This window comes from Triplophysa rosa, linkage group LG12 (assembly GCF_024868665.1).
Source record: "Triplophysa rosa linkage group LG12, Trosa_1v2, whole genome shotgun sequence".
NCBI classification, from domain to species: domain Eukaryota; kingdom Metazoa; phylum Chordata; class Actinopteri; order Cypriniformes; family Nemacheilidae; genus Triplophysa; species Triplophysa rosa.
The window spans coordinates 25,438,931-25,452,415 of record NC_079901.1 but is presented as its reverse complement, the minus strand read 5'-3'; the positions used below and the strand labels follow the sequence as shown (position 1 = coordinate 25,452,415).

The window sequence follows — 13,485 nt, the reverse complement described above, 5'->3', positions numbered from 1 at the left end:
TCCATCTCTCTCTCTCTCTCTCTCTCTCTCTGTCTCTCTCTCTCTCTCTCTCTCACTCTCTCTCTGAATTTATTTGCCCTGGTGATGCAGACTGAGACGGTTTTGCTTCTGATGGTGATTTGATAAAGAAGCAGTTTAAGGTCACCTGTGCTCGATTCTATTATCATGATTTGGAGAGAGAGGTGATCTCTCAGATGAGGTGAGCTCATCTAAATCTGTGTGTTTTGTATGTGTTGTCAGTGTGAAAAGGTGTTGTTGGGTCATTTGTAATGGACAGATTCATTGGTAAAGCTATTAAGAAATGTGAAAAGATGAATTAGGCTGAAATCATGTTGTGGTTTGAAAACACGTCTATTATTGCAGATGAAATCGTGTGTTATCAATTCTCTGCTCTGGCTTATTATGTAGGCTATTCATATATTCCCATTTGATATTTTTAACGCAAATAGTGTCACTCTCTCTCAATTTTCAATTTCTTTTTCACTCTCTCTCGGTCTGTCTCTCGCTCGCCGCAGGCAGCTGTGTATCTCCTTATGAGTGATGAGGGTAATTTCACCCAAACAAGCAAACGATCACACACACAGATCTGAGTGGGTTCATTTGTTGCGATGTCTCCCGCTGTGGGCAGTGTTGTGCTCAGTGAAGAGTTTATCATATTTAAAAACAAATTTACACCCAAATGAGAGGCAAATTGTTTGAGTGAGATGAGAGGCAGGAACATGAAATGATTGTGAGAAATGTGTGTGCGTGTGTGTCGTCTCATCGCTCACACACCATCTGAATGATGTTCAACATGTTCATGACTGCACAACATGCAAACTTCTGTTCTCCAGCATCACACAGATTCTTGTGAAAACAGGGAGGAGCCAGCGTATCTTGGCTACGTGTTGATTGGCTGATGCACATTTTATGAAAGAAAAATCATGCAGACAAAACATAAAACACAGCAAGATATTACTTCTATTTTTTAAATAAAACGAGTTCAGTATTAAAAGTTGTTTTTACTAGTAAAACATTCATTCAGGATTATATTTAAGTGTTTGCATATCTGTCATGGTTCTGCCCCACCTTGTCTTGCTTCTCTTGACCTAGTGGCAGAACCATGATAGAACCTCTTGTTTTATGTGGAGAGTGACGTTTTGTCCCTGATGGTCTTCCACTCTCCGGTGTGGCGTCTCTGTTCCCGCCCTTTCGTCTCCTCGTTATTGTTTGTTAATTAGTTCATGCCCCGCACCTGCTTCCTCTTGATTTGTCCCCTTTATAATGCCCTTGTGTCTTCTGTCTCGTGCTGGATCATTGTTCTGTTGCGTCGTGTTTGTCTTTGTGGTGAGTTCTTGTTGTGTAGTTAGTTTAGTTTAGTGTTCATGTCAAATGTTATTATTTTCAGTCTAGTTAGTTCCTGTCCGTGTTGCTATGTTTTGTTATGTTCCCCCACGTGGGTCCTTGTTTTGTATTTTTAGTTATTATTAAAGTTTGTGTTAACCTCTTACCCGCTGTCTGCATTTGGGTCCTCTGTCCTTGTCTCTGTGTCTCACCCTGAGAACCGTGACACATATCCATATATTGAGATGATTTAGGCCAAAATTATAATTACAAACATGTAATGCGTTCAAAATGACGTTCTCTTTACGCTCTGATATTAACATTCTCACAATAAACAATTGGTGATGTATGAAACATGATTCTCTAACATCATTTTTTGCATTTTTATTAATCACAGGAATAGAAAAACTTTGTTTTTGAATGAAATACCACTTTCTGCCCTTTAGGAATCTGTGAATATAAAGGACTCTCTTTCTCTCTCTCTCTCAGACGACAGTTCATTGGTTCAGCTTGAATGAACTGTCATTTCTCATTGGCTGAGCTTTCATTCTGTGGGATTCTCCTCCGGTGGGATCGGCTCGAAGACCCTCGGCTGTCTCTGCTGATTGTGCGGTTAAGTGACAGAGCACACAGCGCTAACCAGACTCATGAAAACCCCAATAACTCACCCTACAATATCCCAGCTCGCTGAACCGCTCACACACAGAGAGAGAGAGAGAGAGAATATTTCTGAAGACTTCAGATGAGCTGAACATAACCCACTGCATTAACACAGAAATCCTCATTTGTGCTTTGGCATTCCGTTCAACCTGTTTAAGTATTTTATGCTTTATTTGATGATGAAAAAGAAATAAAAGAAATAAAATGGGAGATGTGAGGAAATGTGTTTCTGTGTACGTCCTCAGCTCAACAAACGGCTGTAAAAACACTTTCTGCAGCGCTCGAACGTCACATTGTGTAAATGATTGTGGTCAGATGTGTGAAGAGGGACAGAGGCTGAGCTCAGTGCAGTTGACTTTCAGCGGCTCGCTGAAGGATGTTTTCCGTTAGATTTCAGCTCATTTAATTCACACGTTCATTCACCTGCTGTAAGTTCATCTCTCGGAGTCCCAGCGCTTCTGTTTTCATTGTTCAACAGCAGAACGTCCTCTAAATCCAGCCACAAAGTTGCTTTAAAGCTATTAAAGGAGCATCTGTTTATTCACAAAGTCATTTTAGAACTTGTTTCAAAAACATTTGTTATTTTTCTACGATTTCATTGTCAGTTTAACACACAAGTCACAGAAATCATTTAATCAATTGTAAAGTATCGTGTGCAGTGAAGACCTGGCAGCAATCGAGGAAATATTCTTTTGAGGGTTCAAGTTTCAAACTAATCAAATATTTATCAATAGTTTGTTTTTTACTTGTTCCTTAGCCAAAATCAATTATTGTAACACGCTGAAACTCCTGCTCAACATGTTCTCTGGATCAGATGCTTTACTGATGTGAGGTATATGTCTTCCTTTTTTTGTTTTAAAGAAAAAACCTTTATAGAGTAAAGGGTATAAACAATTCTTGTGGTGGTTATTAAATAAGATTATTCATCTGGGATCTGATGCTACTGTGACTTTAAGAAGACTGCTCTCTCTCTCTCTCTCTCTCTCTCTCTCTCTCTCTCGCTCTCCCTCTCAGATCCCCGCCTGCATTTACGAGGCAGCGCGGGGTGCCAGCAGAGATAAAGAGCGATCGCAGCCCTCACGATCCCTGCCAGCACGTGGATGAAGAGGAGACATGTAGAGACGCAGTGATGGAGATGATGATGATGCTCTCCAGTGAACACATCTGCACAGCCAGAGAACCGACGAGACAACCGCATCTGGATCCCTAACATGTGAACGTGTTGCTTTTCTCTCTAAAAGTTGGACCTACAGAAGAAAAAGTTGAAGATTTACCGGGCGGTTGAGAGAGCAGATAATCCTCAGCAGACGCTGCGCTTCAGAACACACGTGGGTAACTCAACCCCTTCACAACTTGAAAAGAGAATGGTTTTATTTTCTTCTCTGTTCTTATGAAACGCTGGTTCCACAGACTCTATTTTCAGGTTTGTCCTTTCAGGGCAGCCATTCGCCCGTAGGACAGGACTGAGACCGGTGGAACGGTCTGTAATTTGAGGGTTTCAAATGAAGGAGTGATTGGCTGCGGGCACGTTTAGCGTTCACTCCGGAGACCGTTTCAAATGCTCACACACCCGGTCATGGAGCCGAGCGTGGATGGTGACGCCCGTCTGTGTGTTCCGGGTCAGACTGCACACGCTCAGAGCTCCTCCACCTCTCCAACAAACCGCGAGCTCAAACGAGGACACGCCGTGGGTTTTAAGAAAGTGTGTCGGATAGAAGAGGATAGTTTGTGCCCGTTTCCCGGACTGCCGGCAGGCGTGCTGGAAATGAAGGTGAAAGAGGGCAGCAAAATTCGGAACCTCATGGGTTTCGCTATGGCACGCATGCAGGACGACGGCGGTCGGGCGGGACTGAGACATGTCGTGTTCACCGGGTCGGGCAGGGCCGTCACCAAAACCATCACGTGCGCTGAGATCATGAAGAGGAAGATCTGCGGTCTTCATCAGATGACCAAACTGCAATACAAGAGCTTACGGGAGGTGTGGGAGAGTCAGGAAGACGGCGACTCTGAGATGACCGTCCACCGAACTCTTCCGTCCATCAGTATCCTGCTCTCCAAAGATCCGCTCGACCCTCTGGAACCGGGTTATCAACCTCCAGAGAATGTCTGGGAGCAGAGGAACGGAGGCGAGGTTTCACGCGTGCCGGAGAACAGATCGACAGACTCCTCTGACTCTCTGATGGAGCCGCAGGCTAAAAGATGCTGCCTCTGAGGATTATGGGTAATGACAACCAATAAAATCGATCAGAGAACTGGCCCACATTTCCACTTTCAACATAACAGAGGGGCATAAATCAAGATTCGTTTAGATTTTACAAGCTTTGATTCAGTATCCTGCAGATGGTTAAATGTCTAACAAATAAAACTTGATATAAATCAGTTCACACATGTGTTACGTAAGGGATAATGTACAGGCAGCCGGTTGTTATCACAGAAATAAGCCCCGACAGTGTGATCGCGAAGCGGAGGGTCTTGTATCACACTGAAGGGGCGTATTTTCTGCTTGTACATTATCCCACTTATTACACGGCCACTTGCCACATGAGAGAAAAACTGGACATGAAATGTGAATTAGAAATATGTATTTGCTCATTTTTACCGAATGCAGACCTCCCGTGAGGAAAAGCCGTTTACTTTTGGTTTTAAGGTAAGAAACGACGTTCAGATGTCACGAACATTCAATTTGGTTCAATCATTTGTAAATATAATGTCATATATGTTATTAAAAGACATATTTATATTTAATTTGTCAAAAAACCTGTCAAAATGATTTGCTGCATCCAGGTAACCGCGTGTTATTAGGTTTGAGAGGTTGTTATGTAAGGGATAATCCACAGCTAGCGAAGAACCACCCGACGCGAAGCGGAGTGCATTAAAATCCTTTAATGCACGGCTAGCCGTGGATTATCCCGTTTATACCATGATTATTTGCCAAGTTAAAGCTTTTATTGATGTTTACAGTGTCATTTTACCTCAAAATGAGGATTATTTTGTCAGTTAATTTTAAATGTAATCAAACTGACTGGAGCTACCCGTGCGTTAAAGACTTTTAATGCACACCTTCCAGCCAATCAGAATCCAGTATTCAAACACACCATGGTATAACTGGGAATAACGAACCTGCAAATGTCGCGACTGGCCAATCAGAATCAAGCATTCCAACGAGCCGTGTAATATTTATAATTAAAGTCAAGGCCACAGATCGGTGTTATTTTCTGTCCTGTCACATTAGAGTTGATCTGTGAGAATAACACTTCAGGTTTGTTGCACTGTGACTTTCTTTACATAACAATAACGCATCTTTTCTCCCAATTGTTCATTAGTGTAATGTGTTAAATTAAATAATAATGATTATATTTGTCACTAAAAATAATCGTAAGTACAGGCCTACTGTAGAAAAGGGCTTCATTTTGTGAAATATAATTACTCAGCGTTGTTGGTTGTAAGATTCCTTTATTCATGCTGTAAAAAACATTGATGTGTATATTTCTTTTCTTTTGCAACTTTGTGTGAATAAATCATTCTCTCTCTGTCATTGTAAGGCAGAAATCACACTTTTACTGTTTACTGTGGTGGGTTTAAGGACAACAGGTCGTGTGATGAATGATGATGTGATACGGCGAATTTCATTTCACTCACACTGATAAACTGAACCACAATCTGTGTGTCACTCCTGTTACTTTATCATAGAATGTCACCCAGAAAATGTGTTTTGATTAAATGCCAACTGCCTGAGGTTTATCATAAATATATCTGCTTCTGGAAACATGCACTTTTATTAATGGCTGCTAAATGTTTTTACAGCTTGCAAAAAACAATTTCCATTTCAAACGGTTAAAACAATGTTTGTCAGGCATTTTCATGATCTCTGGAGCTCATTTAAATGTGTTGCACATCCAGGGATGGATTACTGACCAGGCCAATGGGGCCAGTGAGCCCGAGGGGGCGAGAGTGCCCTGAGCTTCAAGGTTGCGCCATCCAGTTTGGATACACAACAACAATGAAAACAAATGTTTATCTAAATTTAATATATGGGTCCCGTAGCCTATACAAGGCCTCTGTGGATACCCTGTAAAAAAATGAAATGATCAACAAATCATGGCAACGTGTGTTTTTATGTTACTTTAACTTATTAACTAAATTACAGCACATTTAAATGGCATTTTCTGAATCTTTGCTTGATGATTTGATGTTTACAGACATGTGTCACGGGGGCATTTTATGGTGAGAAATCATTTTTTATTTATGTGATGCATTAAATACGTGTATATTTGACAGTTAATTAAAGACGTGTGTTTCATACGCCTTAATTTGGTCCATTCTTGATTTTTCGCTGTGTATCTAATATTAGACTTCTAAACCCTGTACAGATTATTTTTAGCGTAGCGCAGGCATTTGATGCGGAGCGAGAAGGGTTTTAACATTCATGATCATCTTAACTTTCTATAACCGTGAATGCGCAGCTAAGGGAAAGAACAAAAAGTTTTTGGGAGGGGTGCCCTTGGAGGTAACTGGCCCCGGGGCCCTTTGAAGTCATAACCCGTCCCTGTGCACATCAAAAGCTTATTTTAGCTTTTCCACAGTGCAGTGCAGTTTTTCTTCAGATGAATACTTTTGTCTCTTTAGAAGTCATTGGCTTGTGAATTCTGTTTAATATTGACTTAAAAAATTATAATGGCATTCATTTATGGTGCAAAATTATGGACGTGTTTATTAGTGTGTGTGTGTGTGTGTGTGTGTGTGTGTGTGTGTGTGTGTGTGCGCGCGTGTGTGTGTGCGTGTAATCTTCATACACACACACTTGGATCTTTTGACAGTCACTTCATCAAACTCCCGATCTATTGTTTTCTACAAACATCCTGACAGATTGTGTTTCTATCAGAGAAGATTTTTCCAGTAACATTTATCATTCAGTGTTATGATGTCTATGAAGAGAGCTCTCTCTCTCTCTCTCTCTCTCTCTCTCTCTCTCTCTCTCTCTCTCTCTGTCTCTGTCTCTCTCTGTCTAACCTCAGGACGTTTCTCTTGATCGTAATGAAAATCTCTCGAGGGCTGAAAACCACTTAACGCTTTCAATTTATCAAAATGTCTCGGGCGTGTTTTTAATATGTGCGCACAAACAGTCCGCGCTATCTATTTGTGCAGATCTGCTCTCCAAATGGACCTTCTGAATGACAACAAGCACACGCCCAGTCTTTTTGTTCCTCCAAATATTAAAATTCTCTCATTACTATCGGTTCTGTTGGTTTCTGTAGAGCACAAAAGAGATGTTTTTCTTGAGCAATAATGTCCATTTCTTATTCATTCAAAAGCAAAGCCGTTTCAAAGCAACGTTAAGTTAATTTATTACTGTTATAGATTTGATACGTTTTGTGGTAATGTTCTGGGTGATATATCGTTTGTTTTTCTGGGCAGCATCAGTCTCTCCTGAAGTTCTGTGGGGTGTGATGGACACATCATTATCCTTCTTTTTCCAGTTGACTAAATGAATCATCACAGGGCGGTGAAGCCGGAGAGAGCTGCAGGCACTGAGTGATGCGGAGGGGTGTTATCAGAGAGCCGGGGGTCTTATCTGAGTCAGCAGCTCATGTAAATATTGCAGTGACCTCAGGCAGGCGTTTGATATTCTGTGCTGACTGTGCATATGCAGACGGACACACAGATAAAGACCCCAGCACACAGAACTGATCTGTGACCTGTCCTGGCGATTTATGTCCTGGACGTCGACGCTGGGAATTGACCCAGTTTTGCATGTGGGAAAATAATTTATAGTTTAATGACTGTTTGCCCAACAGCAGCATTTTTAAATAATAGGCTACTTAGATTTAGAGAGAAGTGAGTAAATCACAACAGAAGTTTTATTTGACTGTTCCTTAAAAATGTATCCAAAGTGAAAATAAAGAGAAGAAGACATTTGTGTATTTCTTCATTTCTAAGGTAAACAAACATTTATTTTGAATTTTCAGAACATGTACTATAAGAACTCTCAACCAGAACTCTCTTTCTCCTTCTGTCTGTCTGCCTCTCTCTCTCTCTCTCTCTCTCTCTCTCTCTCTTTCCATTTTAAATGTGTTTTATTGGTATGACAAAAACTGCACATTTGTATTGCTAAAGCATTTTCAGCTGGGCTGAGTGCAATAATGTGTGCAATGTAAAATTCTCTCTCCCTCTGTCTCTGTCTGTGGTTGAGTGTTTTGTTGTAGAAGTTCACTATCTCTCTCTCTGCAGATGGTTTGGTCTTATCTAGAAGAATGGCCGTTGCCTCAGTTTTTCGGCTGCTCTTATCAGGGAATCCTTTCAAATGGAATATTTACTGGGCCGTTGTCGGCGCTCCGGGGCTCTTCTCTCAGGATGGACCTAAGGTTGCACAAACCTGACCTGACGTAGAATAACTCTGTGATTGATTATACATCCAAGAGAAATGAATGATCAGTAAAGCCATGAATATCCCCCAAAAAGAATGTCCTGAAATTATGCAAATCACTTTTCTATGAAAGCAAGCAGAAAGGAAATGAAAGTGTGAAACTCTGCTGGTGGATTTATCACACATTATTCACTGTGCTCAACCATCAGTGATCACTTTCTTACCTTAGCAACCGTTACCGTGCACCATGTTTGCAGACAGCTCTACTCTGTGGATTGACCTCTGTAAAGTCATGTTAGCAAGATCATGTTCATTCATTTACACATTACAGTGATTTACTTGACTGCATATCAGCTGCAACACAGCTTTTGAACAGCTTTGAAAGCCCATTCCTTATTGTTTGCATATAAAATAACTCAGTAAAAATGGCCTCGAAATGTGCAGACTTTCTGTTTTCCAGACGTGCTCATGCTGATATTGAGCAGCAGATATTAGCTGGACTGAGATCAGGGTGGTGGTCATGTGACTGAAATTCCTGCGTGTTGAATTAATGGAAGCAGTTGAGGGTGTAATTGCAGTGCTGGAGTCAAAGCTGTGAGACACGATAATGTCCGCTGAATGAAAGCCCGCCAGAGTTTACACACTCAACAATATTAGCGGATTACACACATCAAACAAGCTCTGATTAACAGCTGAAAGACACACATTCCATATTGCTGCACAGTGACGTGTGCGCGTGTGAGTGTGTGTGTGTGCGCGCGTGTGTGTGTGCGCGCGTGTGTGTGTGTGCGTGCGTGCGTGCGTGCGTGTGTGTGTGTGGACTTGGTTTTTAAATGTTAGTGGGGACCTAAACCTGAACTCATGGGGACTCGTGTCACTGTGGGGACCAAAATTGAGGTCCCCAAGGGCACAAAAGCTTATAAATTGTACAGAACGATCATTTTTGAAAATCTAAAAATGCAAAAAGTTTTCTACGATCTTTAGGGATAGGGGATAAAATATACAGTTTGTACAGTATAAAAAACATTACGCCTATGGACTGTCCCCACGGGGATAGTAAAACATACATGTGTGTGTGTGTGTGGTTTAAATGTTATTGAAGTGTATATCCATCCCCACATTCCAGTACTGAATTTTTGTGAATATTCATTTTTAATGTATGGCGCAGGAGGAAATACTTCAGACAGTTTATTCATCAGTAGGGTCAAATGAAGACACACGGAGTCTTATGAATCTCTCAGCAGTGTGTTCGGGTGTTTAAGGTCTTATAGGCCTTCCATTTAAACATGTCTCACCCCAACAAACATGGACATTCATGTGTGTGTCTACAGGTGTATAGCCTCCATTGTGATAGTAAAACCTGAGATCACAAACTAAAGTTTTGTATGTGTAAAAATGTAGAAAGGTTTGTGTGTGTACCCACTTAACTATATTATGGGGACACATGTTCCCAAAAGTGAGTAAAACTTGACAAATCCAGAAAGAATCTTTTTGGAGGATGTCCTCATTTGTAAAGAAAACTATACAAATATAGTAAATTTATTTTTCAAAATTGTGAAAAAAGTTTTCTTTTAGGGTTAGTGTTGGAGTGTGGGTTGGGTTAGGCTGTTTATACTTGAACTAGCTGTGTATGAAAACAATAAAAGTCTGTGGAATCAGTGGCCTCATTTAGATAGATAAGTAAACGTGTGGATATGCTGCCATCTAGCGGTAAGTATACTCACATCAAGAGTTTTACTGTAAAATAATTGTGAAACCTTTTTGATTCAAGATTCAAAGAAGCTTTATTGGCATGATAAAAAAATTTTACATTGCCAAAGCACAGGAAAATTAAATATAAACATTCTGCATAAATACAGATACAAATAAAATAAAAGTATAAAATACATATCAATATAAACAGAAAAAGAGCAAAGTATAGATGACAGTATTGATTTTTGAATAAGAAGAAAATCCATCCAATGGAAAAATATCTGTGGTTAAATGTCATTGCTCCAGACCACATAGATTTATAACATTAACATTGTTATAGATTTATAACATTTCTACATTAAGAAAAGAATCAAATCGTAATTAAGTATAAACAATAAAGAACTACAATGACCTTCATCAAAATTAATTAAAACAAAGAAATCACGTTTAAAAATATGTAATGGATTTATTTTGGATGTTCATGAATTGTATTTAAAAAAAACTTCATTTTATGTCCGAGATTTTTGTTTTTCTATTTGTTTGATCTCTCTTTTAATATAAAATTGGCGATGAGGAGTGCAATAGCACTTTCAGTTTTATTTATATGATACATAAATATCTGAATGACACGTTCCAATCCTAAAATCTAATGACATTTTTAATGTCATTTTATTTTGTATTTTATTTATTTCATTTATCTTTACATTTCACATTTTACATAAATCTGTAAACCTCCCAATGTTGTTTTGTTGTCTATTGAATTTGAAAAATCACGCTCAGAACCCCGCCCTCTTATGCGTCATTTCGGTTCGCCGTCTGCTGTTGCGTCATCACGGCGCGTCGTGTTCTTTTGGACCCGCAGCAGTTGAGTTCTGATCGGTGAGGATGTTTTCAGCGGTTCTGCGCGCGGGGTTCAGGAGTCTGAGCCGAACACGAGCGAATCACACAGGTGAACCCTGAGAGACCACACTGAACAAATGCTTATTTATCCGATCAAATACATGAGATCAGATCTGTGCTGAGAGGTCAAAGTCATATAATCTGATGATGATCACACAGCAGCATGTGTCTGATCAATTCTGTCATCGCTCATCGATGATCGATTCACAGTTTAACTCTGACAATATAGATCACCCTCTCTTTATCTTTTCTCTCTCTCTCTCTCTCTCTCTCTTTCTCTCTGTGTGTGTGTTTGTGTGTTTGCCCTTGTCATGACCCACGTCACACATCATCTGCTCGCGCACGTATTTCACGTGCATTATAAATCTCTTCATTACATATTTCATCATTTAAACTTGATGAGCTCATGCTGAATAAGCTAAAGCATTGATAGGAAAAAACCATGAAGGACAAGGGCACTGAGGTTTTCTTAGACATGGTGCATATCAAAGTATACTGTCAAGTAGACTTCATATCATACTGTTTGTTTGGGCTAAGCTCTGTATTGTTACCACTCCTCTCCTGACGTCTCAAAGATGTTCAGATATTAAATTGTGATGTGACTTGAGATCAGCTTGATGTGTACAGCGGTGTATCTGACTGAATGTTTGTAGCTCCTCTGGCTGTCAGATGTTACTCTCATGCTGAAGTTGAGACAGATGAGGAGTTTGATTCTCGCTGGGTGACGTACTTCAGCAAACCAGACCTCGACGCCTGGGAGCTGCGCAAAGGTGACACAAATCTTTGTGTGTTTCACACCGGAATTAAAGAGAAGTATTTTGATTTCAATACTGTGATGTCTCTTTCTTCAGGCATGAACACACTGATCGGTTATGATCTTGTCCCTGAGCCGAAGATCATTGATTCTGCTCTGCGTGCCTGCAGGCGCTTGAATGATCTGGCCAGCGCCATCCGCATCCTAGAAGCTGTCAGAGTGAGACAGCAGACTTTGACTTTCCTGTTTGTGTGTCTATAGCGTAATTCGTCTTAAAGATAAACGTAGCATTCATTAAGAGAATAGGTCATTAGAAATGTTATCACAGTCATTCAGACTAACTCCTAATAACTCTAAAGCTTCATCTGCATAGATACTGAAAAGCTTGTTAATGCTTAATCACGAAACCAGTTAATCCGTGTAAGTGTGTTCACTGCTCAGAATGTTAAGTGTGTGTGTGTGTGTGTGTGTGTGTGTGTGTGTGTGTGTGTGTGTGTATGTGTGTGTGTTCATGTTTGTATATCCCGGTGGGGACCTAAACCTGAATACACACCAACACATGGGGACTCATGTCACTGTGGGGACCACAATTGAGGCACAAAAGCTTATAAATTGTACAGAACAATATTTTTTACAAATCTAAAAATGCAAAAAGTGTTCTATGATCTTTAGGTTTAGGGATAGGGTTAGGGATAGGGGATAGAATATACAGTTTGTACAGTATAAAAACATTACGCCTATGGACTGTCCCCACGGGGATAGTCAACCAGATGGGTGTGTGTGTGTGTGTGCGTGCGTGCGTGCGTGCGTGCGTGCGTGCGTGCGTGCGTGCGTGCATGTGTGTCATCATTAACACTCCTCGCACGCTCCCGTTTATTTCCTCAGGATAAATCTGGACCTCATAAGGAGATCTACCCGTATGTGATCCAGGAGCTGAGTCCTACACTGCAGGAGCTGGGCATCTCCACCCCAGAAGAACTGGGCATTGATAAAGTGTGAAGCGGTCAGTTGAAACACGAGGATGAGATTTTGTGTCGAGTGCTTTAAATAAAATCTGATCATTGCCATCATTTTGCCTGACGGCATCAGATATAGAACAGTCGTGAGAACCTTTGATAAGAAATCATCTTTATCAAAAGTGGTATTTTGTCTCAATCGTAGTCCCTCTAAAGCAAATGGTGCTCTGGATTGCAGCTGTGTGGGTCATATTAGTATTATGGGGTTTGAATTGTGAACTGTTGTCATTCATTACACCACCCAGAATGTAAGAGTAAATGACGTTTTGAATATCCCACAGTATTGACACACAATAATAAGTACTTTGTTGTCTGTTATCTCATGTGAGGGTCTGTAAATGTAAGCTTGAAGAAATGTAAATAGACGTGTCACATGCAAGACTTTATGATGATAACGCTCTGATGTCTCTGTTTATATTTCAGGTTTTTATGTGAATTTGATGAGGATTCTACCTCTTGACTCACTGTGTGATTTTAAAGATGTCAGACTCCGTTCTGTCTTGTGTAAAGCAATGGACCCAATAAACCCAGCAATACTTCAAGAGTGTGACTGTGTGTTGTTTTTATTCAGTATCAGTTTCTGTCCTGAGATCACAAGATCACATTATTAAAATAATGTAAAAATAAGAAGAGTGCATAATCTGCTTGTATATTGCAACCGTATATTTCTTCTTGCAATATATGTTTTCATTTCTTTCAAAAACAGAAATCAGACTGACAGTCAGTGTTGCTGTGTCGTTTTATTTATGATAAAATGATGACATAAAACCATATCC

The 13,485-nt window shown here is 40.3% G+C and overlaps 2 protein-coding genes across 5 annotated transcripts; both read left to right on the top strand.

Moving 5' to 3' along the window:
* Positions 1-86: 86 nt before the first annotated feature.
* Positions 87-6,283, top strand: LOC130562384 (ribonuclease P protein subunit p25-like protein). 4 transcript variants are annotated; one of them, XM_057347294.1, is made up of 4 exons: positions 87-199; positions 1,813-2,411; positions 2,741-2,815; positions 2,998-6,283. In XM_057347294.1, exon 4 carries the CDS (start codon positions 3,542-3,544, stop codon positions 4,193-4,195), a length of 654 nt encoding a protein of 217 aa, XP_057203277.1. In that variant the 5' UTR covers positions 87-199; positions 1,813-2,411; positions 2,741-2,815; positions 2,998-3,541; the 3' UTR covers positions 4,196-6,283. The 4 variants fall into 4 exon arrangements, with proteins under 4 accessions (XP_057203277.1, XP_057203279.1, XP_057203280.1 ...); XM_057347296.1 differs by having other exon boundaries at positions 1,813-3,311; positions 3,394-6,283; XM_057347297.1 differs by having other exon boundaries at positions 1,813-3,315; positions 3,394-6,283.
* Positions 6,284-10,856: 4,573 nt separating this feature from the next.
* LOC130562886 (cytochrome c oxidase subunit 5A, mitochondrial) lies at positions 10,857-13,251 on the top strand. Its single transcript, XM_057348194.1, has 5 exons — positions 10,857-10,988; positions 11,593-11,709; positions 11,791-11,912; positions 12,579-12,696; positions 13,133-13,251. Exons 1-4 carry the CDS (start codon positions 10,925-10,927, stop codon positions 12,690-12,692), a joined length of 417 nt encoding a protein of 138 aa, XP_057204177.1. The 5' UTR covers positions 10,857-10,924; the 3' UTR covers positions 12,693-12,696; positions 13,133-13,251.
* Positions 13,252-13,485: the final 234 nt, after the last annotated feature.

Bases quoted from the DNA above. Each gene is read 5' to 3' on its own strand.
- LOC130562384 (XM_057347294.1), top strand. From the start codon at position 3,542: ATGCTCACACACCCGGTCATGGAGCCGAGCGTGGATGGTGACGCCCGT.
- LOC130562886 (XM_057348194.1), top strand. From the start codon at position 10,925: ATGTTTTCAGCGGTTCTGCGCGCGGGGTTCAGGAGTCTGAGCCGAACA. The intron at 10,989-11,592 runs GTGAACCCTGAG...GAATGTTTGTAG, and splicing joins AACACGAGCGAATCACACAG to CTCCTCTGGCTGTCAGATGT. The intron at 11,710-11,790 runs GTGACACAAATC...CTCTTTCTTCAG, and splicing joins CGCCTGGGAGCTGCGCAAAG to GCATGAACACACTGATCGGT.